At 40.4% G+C, this 21,606-nt stretch overlaps 1 protein-coding gene across 6 annotated transcripts in view; it reads right to left on the bottom strand.

Annotated features, from left to right (window-relative positions):
* LOC102288937 (sarcoplasmic reticulum histidine-rich calcium-binding protein) overlaps nt 1-21,606 on the bottom strand; it is a gene marked incomplete at its 3' end in the record, with an annotated part of 74,920 nt that overhangs the window by 46,255 nt on the left and 7,059 nt on the right. For all 6 annotated transcript variants that reach the window (XM_042218780.1, XM_042218779.1, XM_042218783.1 and 3 more), the window contains 1 exon segment: nt 11,245-11,888. In XM_042218780.1, coding sequence (XP_042074714.1) covers nt 11,245-11,888 — 644 coding nt within the window.

Genomic DNA, 21,606 nt, shown 5'->3' with positions numbered 1-21,606 from the left:
AAAAAAGAAGAAAAGAAACCCCACCCTAAACCCTACTGGCGAAGTTAAGGTTTTGCTAGCCCACTGTATGTAGCCAAATGACAGAAACTGGGTTGTTTATGAACACATAACATAACAGAATGATATATATGGGTGGCGATAATCACCAGAAAACTTTCAATTCAATTTGATATATACAGGCCTAAATCCAAATAGTAGTCTCTAAAGGTGTTTATATTGTAAAGATGCTACAATAATGCAGAGAAAACCCCAACAATCAGACAATTCCCTGTCAGGAAGAATTTGGCAACAGTGGGGAGGAAAAACTCTCTTTTAACAGGAAATAACTTCTAGCAAAACCAGGCTTAGGGAGGGCAGTCATCTGACACGACCGGTTGGATGTGAGCGGAGGGGGACGGATTATAAGACTCTGTGGAAGAGAGCCAGAAATGAATGCATACACTTCCTACAATCATTATAATAAGATTCTTATTAATAGAGATAATGATTAGAAATAAACCATATCAAGTGCTTTATGAATGCTGTACATTTTTCTAGCCACGCAAAAAAGTGGCATGATTTTTTTTAATGCTTGAAAAATAAGCATGGCTGTCAATTACAACAATTGTCTAATCTATTACTTTAATCTTTTAAAATTTAATCTGTTAAATGTTGCTTTTAAACTTAAGCTGTTATTTACTAGGGGTGCAACGATACACAAAATTCACGGTTCGGTTCGGTTCGATACTTTGGTGTCACGGTTCGATATTTTTTCGATACAAAAAAAATGTTCATGCCTTTTTAATTTGTCATTTATTAAAATTATAAAAATAGATTTTAACTCAAAAGTACAGTTTTTAAATTTAATGTTGCTGAAATAACAAAGTAATAACAAAATTAATCTATCTGATCGAGAAATCACTCGTCTTTGGAAAAGAGAGTTTATTACAGAGAAATGGCTCTTTCCAAAATAAAAGCTATACTTTACGCTTCTTCTGGGCTATATTCTCAGCAGCATATTAAACATATCAGGTCCCCATAAGGAGAATCATGTGCTAACGGCTGTCTAAATGACTCGGGTAAAGTTTGTAGCATGCGTGCTTGTTGTTTTTGTCTGCTTCCACTTGTCTTTGCACTAGGATGATGTCGGCGTAAATGTGCAGTCATATTCGTTGTGTTCCCACTAGTGCTGTCAGCGTTAATCTGAAATGACGTTAACGCCACAACACGGCAAATCTCCGTTAACGAGCTACCGCGGATCGCCCCGTGCGTGGGGCTGGACGGCCAACATGTTAACGAGCTAACTGCGCTAACACACTAGTTCCCACCCATGTAATTGAGCATTGCGTGGCACATCCAACATACTGTTTTACTTTAGTCCATGACGACTTACCTTCAGGGTCATACGTCACATGAAAACCAAAATAGTTCCAAACGCCAGATCTGAATGAGGGTGGGGGAGGTTCAATTTGCCATGTTGCAAGGAGAGCTTAACTTCTGTCTCGCTAGCTTGCCCTGCGCTCAGTGAATCTACGTTCGACTACTCCGCCTAGGCTGCACTGTCGAGCTCAGATCCACAGAGCGCTCAACACAGACAGCATAGTCAGAAGGAAAGTTGATCAAATAAATTAAAAATTTTGTATTGTTCGATACATATGCGTACCGAACCGAAAGCACTGTATCAAACGGTTCAATATCGATACGAGTATCATTGCACCCCTATTATTTACTTATTTATCCGTGGGTACGTAGAGTACAGGTTAACCCATTTGCCGAGCACGTGAAAGATTCCTTAACTGAGATTGGAAAGACTCCTTGGTACTGTTGCGTCAGGAAGAGAATTTGGTGTAAAACTCTTGGCCAAATCGAGAGAGTAGCTGAAAGAAGCTTGTGTTTATTTGTTACTTTTAGTACAAATTGCATTAATTAACCCTAATACACTATGCAGCATATATAACTTTGTTAATATTCTCTCATTTATTTTTGGAGACTTAATATCAGATTGCTGGTTAGCTGAGAAACACAAAAGTACACAGCCAACTAAACTGACGTTATGATTAATAATTTAGCTTTTTCATAATGTGATAAATGAAAAAAAGGTGTTAATTCTTTATTCTTCGTGTATTTAGCAGCTAATTAAAACTTACAAGGAATATAGGAGAAACTGGTCAGTAAACTGAGCTATTTACTAAACTCTACTCCTTCACTACCATAGCAGGAAGTTGCAGCAAGTTCTTGACCTTGAAAAGCACAGTTGACAGAACAATATCTTGTTATAGAGTTTTTGGCTGGGCTACATCAGCAGATAAAGATGAGTCTTCAGCAGATGACAAAAAAGTCAGAAAAGTGCTGAGAATTATTGAGAAGGCGAAAACTTGCAGACTGCAGTACAGCTGAAAGGTCTGGAGGTAGCGGTTTAGAGCCATTTCAGGTCTATTTCTATACAATGGATTTCCCCAAACCCTGCACTAGACAACCTGTCCAGCATGTGTGTCCCCTCCTTTCAGCCTGTAACAACTGAGACTGGCTCCATCCTCCCCTGGAGACCCTGAACTGAATAAGCAATTAAGAAAATGAATGGATGTTCTCACTTAATCACTTAATGTGATCACCAGTATTGGCCTGACGGTTGTGGAAGGTGTTAATTATCATTAATAGCTGTAACAACTCAATATTTTTCTTATTCTCTAGTCTCTTTTTTTCTGCTGCCTTGTTTTGCTGGTTTGAAAACTTTGAGACTCCGCGGCACATGATGGGACGATGCTGCTGTAAGAGCGAAAGTCTCCGACATCAAACGGCGGCTGATCACAGTGTGAGCCGTTGTGTTCCTCGCAGACAAACACACATTGTCTCTCACGTTGAGGTGCCAGTTGACGAGTTGTTTACCTGTCTACATGTTAGTAATGACAGACGCCTTCCAGGAGCGAAGACGCTGTGTGCTTTTGAGCACGCCACGCCTGTAATAATGCGATGCTAATTAATGTGGCCGACTGAGAACAAGCCATCTTTCCAAGGACACCCTCCCTCTACCTCATGTTCTCCCACTTACAATTCCCAGCATGCTTTTCAGCTTTAAAGCACGCTTGCGGTATCAAGAGATTCCCCCCTCACCAGATGCTGGGTAGGGCGTGATGCTGGCGCATGGTGGGGAGTATTCTTTATTGTATTTGTGAATTTAAAAGGATGGTTATGGGATGAGTTGGCGAGCGCGGGCGAGGGCGTTTAAGAAGAAAAGAGAAATCAATCGAAGAGGGCGGGGATTAAAGAAAAAAAATTAATCTGTGAAACAAAAAAAAAAAGACGTGGAATAAAGGGAAAACAGGCAAAATCGCTGACTATAACTTTCTTCCCTTTGGAGGGGAAATAAACTGTGATTATCAAATCAGTTACAACCATTGTGTCATAAATCATCGCATATGAGGGGAGCAATGACACATTCCTCATTCCGGTCCCTCAGCTTTCTGCATGCCTTTCTTTTCTGGGGGAGTGCTCATGAATGATTTAAAAAGTGATCCGTTTCAGAGCCTCGGCTGCCTCGGAGGGAGATAACTCGGAGGGGAGGAGTCTGGGCGAAGGAAGGGTGGGCCACGCATGAAGGTTCCCCGAACATACGAGCCACCACCTTTATGTTCTCCTCATCGCACATCAAGCACAGACTGTGTATTTCATTCATGAAGGGTGGTGAAAGGTGGCAGTATTCAAGCACAAAGCAGTTTTCCTCATCAAACAGAATAAATGCGGAAGTTTTCAACTGTAGTTGGGAAATGCGGCGAGTATGTGGCGAGACTGTGACACTATGCGAGACTATGATGTGCACCGCGGCGGTGGCTGTGTGTGAACTGGAGAATAATATTTACAGAGCATCGCACCTCGCATCATTCATCACAGAATCACACACCCCAGCTAGTCCCATGAAACTAGGAGTTAATCCATCATCTGCCTCCCTCTTTTCTCCCTCTCCCCTCTCCCCCACCTGATCCAGGCTTATACCTCCCATCCTCTCACCTTCACTCTTGCAAAGGACACGAAAGGAAACTTTGGTGTGATTCAAAAATAGCGTGACAGTCTCCAAAGTCAAAGTCACCCTTGGAAGATAATCAAGACATGAAAAAGACCGGAGGCTCCAAAAAAGAGAGAGCAGAGCAGAGGCATCTGCTCTCCGGTGAGGGAAACGGACACACGCCGAGGCCTCCGAGATCTCCCGCTACCTGCCCCGTCATCCTCATTCATGTTTCTACTACAACGATAGAGCTTTGTAACAATTGGATTAAGCACTGAGAGCCTTTCGGGGTCTAATTAGTCCTTCCTGTAGGATGGAGTGCAACTGCAGGGTTACTTAATCAGGGTTACTTAAGGATCGTGACTTCCAGGTTTTAATGAGTTACAACTTCTTAGCATTGTAATTCACGTCACTGTCAGAGCTGCTAAAAAAAACAACAATAAAGGATTAAATTAAAACAACTTTTCTTTGAAGCAGTCCTCCATAAAATGCAATTTTATTTAAAAAAAAAACATAAAAACAACATTTAAACTTTAGATCAATAAAAGGAGCTGCAGTCTGTTGTATTCAAAGGTACCAAAGAGAAATTAAAGTGGGGCATTAAAGTGACAGATTAACTGATTTTAAGGTTTAATGGATGGAGAAGTGCTCTTTATTGTTAATTAATTTTTTTGTTCCAGACAGCGCGGACTCGTTCACAATGCGTGTTGCCCATGTCGTGTTTCGTTTTGGGTTTTGCGGTGTTATTTAATTAGATTCGATTAAAACGTCTTCATAAAGAATCTAAAGATTTGGCACCAGAAATGTCCCCCTTTCACGTCACTGACTGATGGCATTAACACACTAGCTGCCTGTGGATATCCCATCAGTACAATGGAAATCTGTCAGTGCAAAGTGTAAACACGCACACACACTGATTTTGAATGTTGGACTCTGGTAGAATCAGCACGTTTCCTCGTAGGTGATGAATAGCGTACCTAACGAGGCGCAATAAAAATAATTTACATTAAAAAACTAACGTTCCTAAAAAAAGGTCTTTAAATTTCCTCTATTTTTTTCTCAAAGTTGAAACACATCTCATTATAGATAATATTCATGACTACAGCATTTTACTTAACAGAAGTAAAGCCATTTGTTGGAGAATTACAAAGGACTTCTGCTGCAACGGCTGTTTTGATAAAACCACAAAAGAAGAAGATGTACGAGTACATGAAAGAATTCACACAAAACTCCTTTTACTGCTCTTTCCCTCTGCAACATGTTAACAAACACCAGGAAAGTTTTCTGTGCCAGCTTGTTCCAGTCTGTGAGGAGATGGAGAGCTTAAACCTCTCAGCACATTAGCTGTCAGCATGGGGCCGGCACTGAGACAAACACAAACACACGACGGATAAATGAGTCGAGCAGACATGAAACGACATGACCGTGTAAAAACACTCTGAATATCGTTAGCATTCATGTGCCTTGTTTCCTGCCTGGTCAGCTCTTAACTCATTTTCACTATTGGAGAATAATTAGTTGTTGGTAAAAGATGGGCCTTTCAGACAAGACTGGGCCTACCAGCTGTAATTAGTGTTTAAAGCCCAGAGAACGTTCTTTGTGTTCCTCTGCCTGCAGATGTATTTTCAGTGGTATTGATATTAATACTCTTTACATATTTTAGCTGCCCAAGGGCCTCCTTATTTGAGATGAAAGGCTGTTAACATATTGCTAATTATTAAACAATTAGTAGTTGACAGTATTTGACAAAATGATGTTTCAAACTTTGTTTGGCCTTTGTCTAGTTGATTACTCTTTTGTGTTAAAATGAATATAATAAATAATAATGAACACGCAGTCTCTGCAATCGCCACCAGGGGGCAACTTCTCTGGTTGCAGAAACAAGTTTGTCTATGAGGAAATTACACCTCTGCTCCCTTGATTTATTAGTTCAATAAACATTTCCCAGATTACTTTTTGGTCCCAACTGCAAGTTTATTGCAATTCTTTTTTTTTTTTTAATAATATGATGTTTATTTGTAAATAATGACCAGTAACACAGGGTAAGCATTAACACATAGCTGCCTTGTGGCTGTGGACTCACTAAACTGTATAAGTGTGGAGCTTCCCTTTGTTTCCCAGGTGGATTTACCTCTCACTGAGACCCACTATCTGACTAGGTGATGTCATGGTGGCTAAGGTCATCTTTTGGATACAGTCTATGACTGTGACACGTCTCCCCTCACCATTTGTTCTGTAGTTTGCAGAAGCCTATAGATTTTTAAAAAATACTGATTGAATAAAAATGATAGAGGTGTCATTGATGGGTTTATTTTACAAACATTGATACAAATTATGTGCGCACAAATATTTAAAATCTGAATTTATATCCCCAGCTGCATACCAGGATCATTAATGTTTTCTAGAAACATAATCAGTGCTGTAATGTACCTGAGCAAATCGCACCCATTACTCAGCTCACTGACAATGAGAAGTAAGAGACACTCAGACTACTTGGCTTCTCTTAAATGTCATCTTCTTCCATAAGCCAATCAAATCAAATTGAGAAGTTAGGCAGAAGCGAACTCGACGCTGCAGCGATTATGAGCGAGGGGAGAGAAACGCTGCAGACTCCTCATCCTGCTCCATCTCCTCCTCTCTGTCTTGGCCCCTAATCCACTTAGTTGCCTCTTTCCTGAGCTTAGAGCCTTTCCCTTATTCCATTATAAAGACCCACTGTACGACCTGCTGCTTATTTCATTAAAAAGGCCCTATCCATGACCCTATGTCTAATCCATAATGTAGACTACGGGCCAGGCACGGCCTGCTATAGTCCACGCCACGTTCCAGCTGACAGATGGAACACCGGGAACAGGGATGGAGAGAAGGAGGCCCAATGAATGAGGGAGAATTTGAGAGCTCCGCTTATGAGTGAAGCTTCCCGGTGAATGTGATTTCAATGATGTAAATGATGATAGAGCTGAGGCTGTGCTACTCTGCCTTTGATGGTTGGAGATGGCTTTCACATGGCCCATCAATGATATGGAAATGGCCAGATCTTTTTGAATATAGCCTGCAAAATGAACATACAGCCCAGGGCTTTTAAAACCCCAAACACCTTGGCTTAGAGTTTCAATTGTAGTCAGTACTTTTGCTCATTACAGTTAACCTTGGGAGAACTTTGCAACACAAAGTGAGTGACGCTGAATCCTATGATAATATTCTATCAACCCGATCCAATTTAACTTTCCTCACGCTGCCTCTGTTTGACCTTCTCTCCACTCTGCCCACTTCAAAACCCCCCGCCCCACCTCTGGCTGTCCTCTACCCCAGACGCCCTCTCGCCGCTCGCCCGAGATCCGGTTTGCTGAGTGTTTTCATCGCGTCCACAAATCTAAATTTACAACCTCACTCTCATCAAATCCAACTTGCCTGCGTTTGCACTTAATGGCCTATCAGGTTACCTATTTATTGATAAAGCAGCAACATTTGCCCCCATCCTCCCCCAAGTACCTGACTTCCCGCATACCTGTGCCAGCTTTTTAGAGCCTGACCAGTCACTCTGACAATGCAGCGTCAGATAAAAGTGAAACGCTTTCCACAGAGGTAACATCTTACACCGTTTGATGGGAAAACAGCTTGCTCTGCTGTCTCTGTCCGCGGTCAGTTTGGGTTTTTAAAAAGAGTTAACCAATAATAATTACTTTTAACTGGGTTCAGTCAGAGAGCCACAGCTAGAGGCCCGGGGACATACAATACGGTCAGGAAGTGACTACAAGCCTCTCTCCATCGATAACACCAGCATATCTCATTACTGCTGCGACCTGTGGTACACTGCCACTCGGGCTTGATCATATAAAACCCATTTCAGCGTGCTGTCCCCGGCGGAGCTCCAGCAGAGTGGAATATTCATTATTCAAATTTTAAGCATTGGAAATCCTAATATGTTACTAAGGCCAGATGAGATGAGATGGAATGGCTTAGCCTTTTGTCCAGGGAACATTGACTAATCGTCTCGCTCCCCTAAAATCAATTTCCCAGCCGTAAGCATCAGACACTCCTGATTGTACTGTACTGTTGAGGACCCCCCACCACTATCACCTAATACTCCTCCTGGCTGCCCAGAATAACTTATTGATTACTGATTATGTTACGGGAGGTGTGGGTGGCCAGGGCGGAAGACGGACTGGCCTCAGTCATCTCCACAGAGCTAAATTTGGCTCCTCTGTCACCAGATCCAACACACGCTGACACTATCACCAGCTGCCACTGGCCCGGCTCTGAGGATGAGGAGAGAAGTTAAGAGACGTACACAAAGAGAAATTTCCCCCGAGCTAACAGTGTAGGTGTAGCTGTTTCAAGCAGAGTGGCACAGCGGGGATTTCATGTGTGATGATGAATTCTTAGATGCTGCGCGCTTGTAGGCCACTAAATAAAGAGTTTGCTTGAATATATCAAAGCCAGAAATGGTTGATTGTTACATTTTCGGAGTTTGGTTGCGGTTCTGGTTTGGCGAGGGACTGTTGCAGCCAGGGGTCGATCCCTTGCTCTCTCTGATGCTATGCTGAGCCTGAAAAGTGGCTGTGATCAATACCTGCAGGCCCTTTCACCACTGCCAGAGGGCTGTTTGTGTTTGTGTGCGTGTGCTGTGTCAGCATCCACTCAGGACTTTATCAGACATCCCACCCCCCACCCCCATACCTTGACTCAACACACACACGCACAAACACGCACACACAAAGGCCCCATCGGTCAACGCTTCACTCAAACAGTAGCTCATTTTCACTTTCCCCATCTCACTCTCAACCCCTGTCTGCTTCTCTCTCTCTCTCTCTCTCTCACACACACACACACACACACACACACACACACACACACACAAATTATGCCTTCTTCTTCTGAGTCCATGCCATCCCAACAAGGATGTTAAATACCATTCAAATGTCAGCCTGCTGTATTGATTGGAATAATAATTCTGGAAGAATTCTGAAAGGCAGGAAAGATGGCTTGTTGATGCTAAGCAGCAGCATGACGGCCCGGGCATCATTCACTGTCACAAAGTTGCCATGTAAGGGTTCCCGGCTCCTCTGGCAGAATGTGGATGGCGGTTTACGTTCGACCACCGAGGCCACGTGTTTCTGTCATTAATCATTGTCTTCACAGGCCAGTGACAGCCAGACCAGGACTCAGGCTGAGAGAGAGTATGTGTGGAGGTGTGGGGGTTGGTGGGGGGGTGTCATTTGAAATGCCCTCAGATCACAGTAGCTGTGTGTGAAAGTGTGTGGCTGAATGTCAGAACAGAGGGTACATTCACTGGCAGGTGAACATACCTTATCTGTCATGTCTGAGTGCAGGAAAAGTAATACTGAACTACAAGCATAAATATGATCAGTTCCATATTGGATCTGGTCTGCGAAGATTCACTAATCTCATATTAAACAGTGTACGCATGTAAAATTAACACTTTCACTTTTATAGCTGGTGCTGGATGTTGCATTCTGTGGCTGCAGTGCCAGTTAATTCTGTATCAGCTACCCTGAAAAACTGGTCTATCGGTCCAAGCGGCTTCTCTCCAAGCCGTTGACTGTACTCTGCCAAATAGTGTGAGTACAGAGAAACATCCCACTATATCGTCAACGACTGCAAGCGTACAGTGTTTTTTTTTTAAGTTAAACAGAGTGCTGACTGTTCTGCAGAGAAATGGTCTAGTTGATCGTTACTGTGATGCATACAGAAGGCTCCAGTTAAAATTTTCATACATAAGATCAATATTTTGAACTAATTAACCTCGCCGTTCTGAATCAAGACCTTCATTATTTTGGTCAAGTTGTGTGAATGTAATGTCAATGTGTCCGAACAGTCAATGTCAAAAAATACGCCTCTCACTTCAAAAATTTCAAATTTCCACTGAAATTAATAAAAACAAAACATTTTCACTAACAACGAAACTCAAACACGGAAATCATTCTCAAAGCTAAAAAACTAAAACTAAACCGACGAACCCTTAACTTTCATGCTTTGTGGCTGAATTGCTGGGGTTCCTAAACATGTTAACTTTGCAATAATACCACCCACTCTTGATTGTTGAACACCTAGAAAGAAATTTCACAAACTTATTTGCAGCAATGGTGGGATCCTATTACACTATGGCGCTTGAATTCACGGCGCTCTTTAGAACAACTCATTCTTTCACAAATGCTTGTAAAGACAGAATGCATGGCTAAGTGCTTCATTTCGTACACCTATAGCAACTGGACTGCAAACATCCAAAGTTTACAGACAACATACAGCTTATAAAGCAACAATTAATTACTAAAAAAATCAAGCAAATACAATAACATTCCCAGCAAGAATCATTTCTAGCTTCTTGTACCAAAATAAAATTATGTAACATCTTCATTGAATAAGTTTATATTTCTAGTTTTAGTTACTTAAAAAATACAAAGCTACATTCAAGAATTGATAAAAGATTCAGTGGCATTTGGACCCTTACCAAGTTATATGAAATGGAAAACTGTTACTGATGTAATTGAACTGTTGTGGTTTTGCTTTGGTATTTAATATTTCGATTGGAGACTATGTAAGTCATTGTTAAAATGGTTTTCAATTAAAACAAAGTTTAATTTTATTTAAATTATGATATCAATATTTTGCAGCTTACCTTTAGTCATTGCTAGCTACTTCTAGCTACTCCTAGGAAGTAGCTAGAAGTAGCTAGCATACATAAAACATGTCTTCCCTGATGGGTTTGTTTGTTGCTGGCTGTTGAACACAGGATTTCGAACACATTTCTCATTAGCAGCTGGAGGTTGTCAGGTGTTTGCTGACTGGTCTAGGCCTTTAATGTGTTTTACAGAAATTTAGCAGCTGAGCATCTTTGAGATTTCTGCTCCTATCCTCAAACATTTATTTGTGCCCTTGACAAAACCCTTTAACCCTTGTTAAGCTATTCTTATTAAGAGTAATGTTTGATTTTAAAAAGGATGCTGGTATTTTATCAAGATATTATAACTGGATAAACCGAATAAAATGGCTCCCATTTTATAAATATATAAATCTGTCTGAGTTTTAATACTTTTCAAATGTTCCTCTTAGTGAACTTCAGTTTAACACATATGTTTTTAATAGTTTTATTTATTTAATTTTTTTCTTTTTTTGTCCTGTACGGAGTTCTTAATAGTTTCATGTTTTGTATTCTTCTCACCAAAGAATTTCTTATGTTCATAATCAGATTTACATTCAAAGGTGTGAATTTGTATCAAGATGTAGTCAAAAGTGGCTCTCACCTGGCAGGTACCTCGATGTTGGAGATGGCGTAGAAGTACTTGAGTAGGTTGTCTCTCTGGACATAGGTACCTCCGAGGGCAGGCCTGAGCAGCCTCAACCTAAGGTTGGTGAAGGTGAAGAAGTCCTTCAGTCCCTTCATACTTTCCATTCGGGCGTACAGGTTGTCCATGTTCTGTAGCCGAGGTCCAGCAAACACAGCAAATCGTGCCCGCACCTCAAACTTCACATTCTTTTCACCCTTGGAGCCAACCCAGCGCGAGTACTGCTCAGTGCAGATGACCCGTGTGATGTTAGCAGGTGAGAGATCGCGCACTTGTTTGGGTGGCATGTTGAATGCATCCAGACAGTCGTCAGCATAGAACTGGTAGGGCTGCCAGGAGCGTCCGTGGTCCATGGACTTATCCAGAGCCATGATCGTAGGGCGGCCATATTCAAAGGAGATCTGGATATCGTCTGTGAGCTCCAGACTCTTGTTCCAGGACATGGTGACGTTGGCCAGCAGGGGCAGTGGGTGGTTTCGCCATGTTACTGTCTGCCAGTAGGTAATTAGGCCATTGCGCTCATTGTCCTGCATCAGCTGAGGAGGGTGGGCAAGGTCTGGATTTAAGGCATCGCACTCGTCACTACATAGGTATGGGTTCTCCTAAAAGAGAGATAAAGTCAGACAGAAAGGATTTCATTCAGGGTTCGGGAATGACTCTAACAAGAGGAACAGTAATGAATACTTGATAATACAGTGCATATTCCCGAAAATTGCATTTTTATTAGATTACTGCAAATTCACATTGACACTGGGGCCCTTTGAGTCCCTTGGGTAGTTGTCTGCTTTTCTCTTCTGGTCATCCAGCCCTAAATAGGCTCAGCAAATTCTCAATTGACAAGACAACAAAATGTCTTTGCTTTAAAAATGGATTTGTGGTCCCTGCAGTAGCTGCAGCCATCATTACTGCAACGGAAAATTATGTTAAGCTACGGATTTACAAATTCTATTCACAATCATCAGGATGTTCCTTTGTTCCCAGTACAAATGCTGATTCAAAAGATATTTATTTATTCCCACAATATCCACAGCTCAACACCAAAATCCTCCATATTATCCTCCCAAAAAAGACAAAAAGAGACGTGTATGGAGGGCCTTTCCAATGCACCAAGGGACAGAGAGCTTAAAAGTAAACTTGCCAAACAACACAACAGGAAGTGTGAAGGTCAAGAGGATCGTGCATCATCACTGTCTTTGCATAGACAGCAGAGTGCTGCTGCACTTTTAACTCCAGAGAATTGATCCTCCTCTTCTAGTGATGCCAAGACTTTCAAGTTGCTGCCCCTCTACACAACTAAAAGTCAACAGGATTAGTCACGCTGCTCACAGAGAGCTACAAGCCTCTTTACACCTGCAACGAGAAATGCTTCTGTAAGAATATCTCATGCATCTCATCTTCCCTTGATACCAGTAAGACAAATTCATCCTCAACTCCTTTAGGCTCGCAAATTCTGAAACACCCCCCCCCCCAAAAAAACATAACAAAAAAAACTCCAACAAAAAACATCAGGTCCATTACTACTTTATATACGTGATACAGCACGGCTTTCTCAGCATTGACAAATGTAATCTTTGGCTGGATTATGTTTGGGATCAGGGTTGAGTGAATGAAGTGCTATATTTAGTGTATGTACTGCAGCACAGTCACAGAGAGGTGGGTAAAGGGTGGGCTGCAGCTCCTGACAAGTGATTCCCATCTCTATGTAGATTTAGGCGACAAGGCTGTGCCTTCAGTTCATTTTGTATCAAGACATTTTATATATTAAACCAGACCACAGTCCTTTCCTAGCCCAATTTCGGACTGTCTACACACAACTATAAAATATATCAGTGCTATAGTCATTACACCAATGTTCTGCATGATCTGATATTCCAGCGAAAAGCAAATAAAATAGCTTGGCTTTAATCATTTTAGTAACTTGCCAAATATGTTAATTAACAAAAAACATGGTGTGATAAATGTAATTTCTAGCAGCCTAAGTTAGCATCAACTAACATTAAGAGTTGTCGTAACTGCACCAACTTTTCAAATAAGTTTTATACATCTTTAATTCCACAGATGCTGGCTCGTCATATTAAAACCACTGCAGAGGTTTCAGTGAAATTGATGCAGCTGACTGTTTTAAGCCAGTTGTCTGACATCCCCATCACCACCCAAGTAAAAATATTTACATAAGGAAATCCCACAGATCCGCAGCCATCTCTCTTGGTGCTTAATTTGCAAAGCTCAGCTCTCGTGCTGTTTGGATTGTTTTACATTCAGAAGGCTAACCATGCCCCCAAGATGCACTAATTAGACTGTTAGAGTTATGATTTTCTACAATATTTAGCCGAAGTCACTAATTGCATCAAATACAAATATCTTTGTATTATTTGACCAAGCATTCACTCTATTGCCCTCATATACTGTCTTCTTTCATTACACATCACTTCACATTTAAAATTCAACATGTCACAAACAATACATGTCAGTATATTGTATTTATATATTGAATGTGTGTTTAAATTTATGTCAGTATATTTATTTGTTATTTAAGTTTTTATGTACCTTGTGAAAAAGGATTCCCATAACAGCGTTATGTTTGCATAATTACAATAATGAATCTTCAGCTGCGTTTTCATCCTCCTCTCTGGTTTTCTCCACTCGTAGTAACTGATTGCAGTTCTACAGCTGATGTCATCCTTATTCTTTTATTTATTCGAAATCTGGCTGTCGTTCTGTGTTTTACCGCTGCGTGCTTAACAAGCTCTTGATGGACTAGAGAGTATAAATATCCCTCTTTTTTTCTTCCACCTCTACCGCCCCTGCTTCTCCGCTGCTTCCTCCCCTTTCTTCTTCTCTTTTTTCATCCTCCCTTATTATTTTTACTTTTAGCGTTTGTGCTGTTTCTAATTGTAGTGTTTAAGAATGCACCAGCTCAACTTGTAATGTCATTTGGTAAAATAATAGTAATTAGGCTGAAAATAACTACTACAGGGAGAAAAAAAACATGTTTAGTTAAATAATTAGTTTGAAGATTTTCAATTATTATGCAGTAAAGATGGGCTGTTGTAAAGCAGACAAAGTTAGCTTTCATATCTACACCATATAGAAAATTCTCCAGCAAGGTACTGATTCTTTAGCATTTGACCTGCAAGTGAGATCCCAAAACTGGTAGGTTTTTAAAAATTATTTCAAATTTTAAGTTGTTGGACAGGTTTTTATGTGAGTTGGCAAACTGTACAAGAGTCTCGGCGCAATAAATCCAAAGGCTCAATTACCTTAAATGACCTTTAGTTGTTTTTAGGTGAAAATGGGGCCAGTGAGAGAAGTTGTTGACAAAATGACCTCAGGGACCCAGAGGCAAAATATGGATTGAAATTAATAGAGTTGATCCACAGGGAGGCTTGAAAGACAACCTATAACCTTTTTAAAATTAATTTTGTATTTAGCCAGGACAGCCAAGCCAAAACAGAAGTGACATGATATCTTTCATTTGTACCAGTTAGAGTCCAGCTGTGAGGTGATAAAGCTGTGGATTTATGTTTCCATATCCTTTAGAGCCTAAACCAGCTCTAATTAAGTGATGCTTCTCAATTAGTGAAAGCTGAGTTTGCTGATTTGATTAATAAAGGAACTTTCCATAGAAACACCAAGATTTTCAACCAGGAGCACCAGGTGTGTTTGTTAAGATATTTGTGGAGTTTGATGGACCAAACTCAATAGTTTTGGTTTTGGTATCATTTAGTTGAAGGAGGGTCCACAATTTGAGACAAAGACTTTTTTTCACTGAGAAGATATTTTCAAGTGTGGCAAGTAGATAAAGTTCAGTATCATCCAGGTATAAGTGAATATTGTGTTTCTGAAAGCTAGAGCGTGTATACTGAGAAGAGGACCTGATATAGGTCCCTGGGGGTTGTTGCGTTTAGTGAAAGAAGAACAGTTTCCTACTTGGACCTGTAACATCACATATCATGAGCCTTAACAACCAATGAGATGTTTTAACAATTTATCACAAGGATCTGCCATATTGTTTATTCTTGTATTAATTAGACCAAAAGAAAGAAAGAAAAAAACATTTTTTTTCTTGATAATACCAATTTCTTGGTCCTGGCTAAAATTCAATGCACATATAATGTCTGTTGTTAAAATATTGTCAAAATGTAATGAATTTATTTATGCAAATATAGTAGTCATTCGATCAATTGAGATCTAATTACTTTTGGTGTAGCCATTTATCAAATTGTAGTCATGGCTACATGTTGAACTGAAAAAGTGTATTACACCATGGATAGAAGCCTTAATGCAGAGTAATGTAATGGTGCTGCTGCTTTAATTTTAACAAGGCTAAATTTGATCGCCTGATGATTTCACCACAAATTTGTGTTTCGACGATCAAACACTGACCCTGCAGGGTTTAAAGGTTGGTTGTATAGAATTTGAAGGGGCGCTTGAAGATCCTCAAGATGACACAGCTGCTAACAAGCTTGATAGAGTTGGGTCTGAGGTGCAAACGTTTCATGGATATCTGAGTATTTGTAATATATTGAGAATACAGATGGAGAGCAGGAGAAGCGGTCAGAGAAGCTCCTTTGGTTCCCCCCCCCCCTCTACTAAAAAGAAATCAAGCTTTCTACAGCCACCTTTCAGTTCCATAAAGATTTTGGGTGGAGTATCACATGAAACAGCAGTTTCTTCTTTCTGTGAAAGCAGTACTGCACAATATTGATGAACCTTGCAAGTGCGTATCACGTGTCGCTGCTTCTTTGCATCTATTGCCAAACCCTCTTGAATAAAGTCATTGGACTGCGCTATAGAAAAGTGAGCAGTCACTCAAGCTCACTCTAGTGGCCTGATAACAAAAGCAAAAGTTACAATCCTGCGAGGCTGAGATTATAAATCATCTGATTTATGGTGACAGTGCAGAGTGGGGAAAACTCCAAACATAAGCAAACGCTGAGCTGGTGCTGAGAGAAGCTGTATGGCACAAAAGACACTGTGCGGGATCATAATGCATGTGAAGACACAGCAGTGGTATCTTTATACCAGAAACTGCAGATAATCTATCTCTCTGCTCACTGGAGCAACATAGCAGCATTGTTCCCCATCTGATAACCCAATTATCTCTCTTTGCACTGACTCACATCGAGATCGCTGTCAGCGCAAACACACTTAAGATGATCATCTACAATGCTCATAAACAACTGCAACCAGAAAAAGTAATTAGGATCAGATGAAGAGGGTTATAGCGAGCCTCGGAGTGAGAGTAGCAGCTCCGTGGTGGATCAGCTGCTTCTGTGCCCTTCAATCCAGACCCGTCCACACACGTGTTTACACACACTCAAAGTAAGATTAGTACGCCTGTTGTTCTGAAGATGACCCTTGACCTACAAATCCGATTGAAAATGATCGCACTGTCACACAGTCCCAGATAGAGCACATATAGGTTAGCTCCTGAAGTGTACCGGTGATAGCATTTCCTGTTTTGTCTGACACAGAAAGCATGTGAGTACCAGACAACATGAGGGAGTCATTACAGTATTTTACAGCATCAGGTCGAAAGCGTTCGCCAACCTCCTCCGACCTCAGCCGGCCCTTTAGGATTAACTAGTCTGGAGGTGATATGTACTGTAATAAGCTGGAAGATTTTATCCCCCGTGAGAGACTTACATGAGGTTATGTTTAAGCCCTTTGTCTGCCCGTGTCCTCCTTATTCCACCTCCTTATTCCCCAGCCAGGCTCAACATACATGCATATATATATTATATATATATATATATATAATATATATATATATATATATAATATATAATATATATATATATATTAATATATATAATATAATATATATTAAATATTCACTAATATTCCAGGATACACACACACACACCAGCAAACACAATGTTTTCACACAGACACACAGATCCCAGCCAAATGCTGCGGCAGGTGGCCCGCACTGCTAAGCCCCTCCAGCAATTATCCTCACCGGGATCCCGTCTCCACGACAACAGCCGCCATGATGCCCCTGCCGTCAGTGGCTTTCTTGTTTTCACTCACAGGAATACAGTGAGATCCTAAATGATCATTAGAAATACCTCAAGTGCTAAAAATGTGGCTCATGCTACGGCTGTGAGCACAGATCGTTGCCTTGTTTTTGAACACATCAGGAGTGACGAAACAACTCTTGTTCTGTAAAGAAAAAGAAAAAGTCCACCATCCATTCACAAAGAAGTATGCAAAAAATTTTCCTTTACATTTCTGTCCCTTCCTTTGCTCTTATGACTAGTTGTGTTTTTTCTGTTGCCACCTTTCTCTATCACGCTGTCTGCTTTATTTCTACCTCCACTTATAGAGGTTTCCACAATACATTGCTAGCGAGGGGAATAGAGGTACCGACCCTCACTCAGAGAACGCAATTTATTTTATTTTGGAGAAACATCAAATGAAATGGCCCTCCCCATTAAAAAGGGCACAGAGGGGAAGAGAAAGAGATATTGCTTTTTCACTTATAACGTAATCTTTTATTTTGTTGGAAGCTTTTCCATCATGCTGCAAGTTCTTGTTACCCTGGATGGAGACAGTACATCAGTATGTGTGTGTGTGTGTTGCCAGCGAGCGTACGTAACTGTGTATTTGTACATGTAAAGGATTACAAACCTTTTACTTTACCTGAAAAAGTGATTATCCGCTTGCTGGAAAATGTCTTGCTGGGTGCAAAACAGCAGTTGGCAAGTGTAAAAGTGTCTTAGGTGTGTGTTTGTGTGGGCGGGTGTTGTTTATGTCTGTGTGCGTGTATTCGTGTGCATGTGTGTGCGCAGGCAGGAAAAAGTAAATGTTTACTGTAGGCATGTGTGATTGTGCATGAGGAGGAGGAGAGAATAAGAAGGACCAAGCGGCGACACCACGCTGATCCGAAGCAGCAGCAGAGCTTGTCCTGTTCAAATTACCGCAGTTGAACCAGCACGAGTTTTATTAGCAACTTATCTTAGAATTCAGGCAGTGCTTATAGCAGATCCAAAATATCTGGCAGAGTTACTGTTGTCTCCAAGTGTAGCGATTAGATGGATTCAGGGTCCGTTGTAAAATCTAAACCAATGGTAGTTGAGACGTAAGTAAGGTAAGGCAGAAGAGATGAGATGTGAACTGTGCAACAGAGATCTTTATATCATTTTCTTTACCTTTCTGTATTTTTTAAATATTGCACTAGCAGTTTATCTCAAATGCAGTCTGCAAACACAGCTGAATTCACAGTTGACAATTTAAGAAAAGCATTAAAACTCATATAACAGAATCAGATATATCATGTCCAGTGTTGGTGAAGTTACTTGAAAAAAGTAATCAGTAACTAATTACTGATTACTTCCCCAAAAAATCCCGTTACTTTACTGATTACTTATTTTCAAAAGTAATTAATTACTTAGTTACTTAGTTACTTTTTAAAAACACGATTTACAACCTGAAGAGGTGATAAAGCGATAGATCTTTCAGCCCAATTCTACTTTTTCTACATAATCCATCATACAAAATGTAATCAAATGGAAAAGTCTCTTTTTTTTAACTTGTTTTATCAGTTTTAATCTTTTAACTTTATGCATCAAGCAAATATTTAATTATATGCAACATTGTCTGACTTGAATAAATTATTTTATATACTATTTTCTGTACATTCCAGCACATAAAATAAAATATTTTTTGTGTTTACACTCACTCTTTCAAATAGATGCAAGTAAAACACAGCAGACAATAAATAAAATCAAAGACTCAGCGGTCCTATTGCTCTATTTTCACCTGTAAAGCAGGACTGCGGTAGGCGGAGGTTTACCCTGGTGCAGGTGTGCCGCGGTCAGTTGAAGAATCCGCGAGTTTCTCTGTGAATTTCCCATTACCTCGTTGCGCACTCGGTGCTTGCTTGGAAGTTTAGGGGGTTTTTTTCGCTGTAAAAAAAAGTTTTCTTCCCACACATGGTGGACGCTAATGTTTTTGTCACTTTTTATGGAATCAAACTCAAAGTAAGGTCAGTACTTCCACGCTTTAAACGCTGCACGCTCATACTCTCTCCCACAATCGATATGTGATCCATTGTTGATCTGCACACAGCTGTTGTCACTAACGGCGCAAAAAATCACGGTTTTAGTAACGCAGTAACGCAGCGTTACTACGGGAAAGTAACGGTAATCTAATTACCGTTTTTGCAATAGCAATCCCTTACTTTACTCGTTACTTGAAAGAAGTAATCAGATTACTGCCCATCTCTGATCATGTCTAACTTGCCTACACTGACCGCTATGAGTTGAGAGTTGGCGCACCGGTTATGCTAATGGTGGCTAACCTCAAGTGGGGATGAGGGGTGGGATATAGAAGTGTGGCAAGCTTTTATGTCACACCTCCAAGTATTTTGTCATGACAGCTTTACAATCTTTGGCCCACTGCAACTGACACTGACGGATCACTTGAGGTAGGTCCCCACTTCTTTCTCGGATCCCTCTTAAGCTGCATGAAGTTTTATTTTAAAGATGCAGACAGTTGTTTGTAGATTTTGTTTAAAAGAAAAAGATAATATTGGACTTGTACTTGTATGCTTTGTTAGGAACTGAGAATGAATCCATTAAAAATACATTGTATTGTAGATGATGGGGCAACAAACTACAGAGGCTGATATAGAAAATGCAATTCTGTCTGATTGTGTTTTATGTCTGTGGCTAGAGATCAGCCACATTTGTAGTATACCAAAAAGTGGAGGAAAATTTTAATTACACATTAAAATTAGACATGCGACCCTGCTATTTCTGGACAGATGACAACGCGCCAACTAAACAACAACAGCTGGTTATAAGCTAACATTACGCCAGCTAACGTTAGGCTTGAGTGTCCTAAGAATCACACTCTCACTCCGATGCACAGTTTGAATAATTTCTCATCTTTTATGAGAATTTGTTCTCTAAGTGTCTGAGTCCAACAAAGTTTCATTAGCGCAGCAAAAACAGCACCGCTTACCAGCATAAAATTCAAGACATCCTCACCCCTCACCTCAATATCAATGTCATTGGAGAGTATTGGACTGCTTTCACAAAGTTTCTTCTTCTCTTCCAGGGTAAATAGACATGGATGTTTTCACCCACGATATTGACAAGTAAACTTTGTGAGGTAAACAGCCTGACAGCATAGCCAGAATGCAAAAAACTCAGATCAAGTCTGAACTTACTTTGCTATCTCGGTTCTACAGATGAAAAGCAGCCAGAGTTTTCGAGAAGACTTGAGGGTAAAAACTGAAAATATAGCAAAGTATTTAATTGACACATATCCATATTTTTAAAATATAATGTTTGGAAAAATTGTTTTTTTACACAAACAGTAATATAGTGAATCTATCTGTTATGGGATGGAATCAAAATTAAATGTTTCTTATCTCGCTTGCTTGCCTAAAACATGTTTGTCCTACAGCAGCCACCGTAGCTAGAATGATACACTTGAATTGAAATCTACTGACAACTGGTGGTCGAATTTTACAAACTGTACCTTTAAGTCCTTTAAACGGACTTTTACACCTAATTTAAAGTTGGCTTATCCCTCCTTCTTCTTGTGCACATCTGCACTGCTTCCTTGTTGCTATATTTAAATCACTTCCTGGAACTCGTTGCTGTTGTTGATGTTATGTTTTTTTAAAAATTCATGGGTCGTTCTTTGTGAAGTCAACCCCGAGAGTCAGACTGTCAAGACTAATGTACGCATCTGACAGAGAACATTAGGCAGAAGCGACCTGAACTGCATGTGCCATCCTTCCATCAAATCTTTTAGGCAGCAGTAACATAAAGCTTGCTCACCACCAGTCCTATGTCCTGTGACTTTAAAGACAACCTTTTTGACACACTGGAGTGATCTAAAAATAGAAAACAGTGAACTGCTACCCAAGAAGACTGCCTTGAAGGGGACATCAGCCAGATTTAAAATATGTCTGTTTTTTTTTTTAATCTTTTTGAGCAGAACTGTGCATCTTTTTCTTCTGCACACTTTTTGAACTGAGGAGCTGCGCTAAGAGAAATAAATGTCAAACTCTGGTATTTGTAAGCCTGGGCGTCCTCATACTTTCAATCTTTGTTTTTGAAAACACTTTAGTCACTACTTCTCCCTTATAGATATTTTGGTAAACCAAGATGATCCGTGTTCACAGCTTCACTGAAAACCTTAATCTGAAAACTTCTTATATGCTATGCACCTCAAATCATCCTGAAAGTTAGCACAGGAAGTATGCTCGTGTGCAAGTGCGGGAAAGCGATGCAGGAGAGTGGAGGGTTGCTTTTGATTTTAAAGGCTTTTAGAAAGTTGACATCAAACTATTTGTTT

The sequence above is a fragment of the Haplochromis burtoni genome, unplaced genomic scaffold (genome assembly GCF_018398535.1).
Source record: "Haplochromis burtoni strain Fernald_Lab_line unplaced genomic scaffold, NCSU_Asbu1 Contig_23, whole genome shotgun sequence".
In the NCBI taxonomy this organism is placed as follows: Eukaryota; Metazoa; Chordata; class Actinopteri; order Cichliformes; family Cichlidae; genus Haplochromis; species Haplochromis burtoni.
The sequence above is the reverse complement of the archived record's forward strand: the minus strand, read 5'-3'. Positions and strand labels throughout refer to the sequence as shown.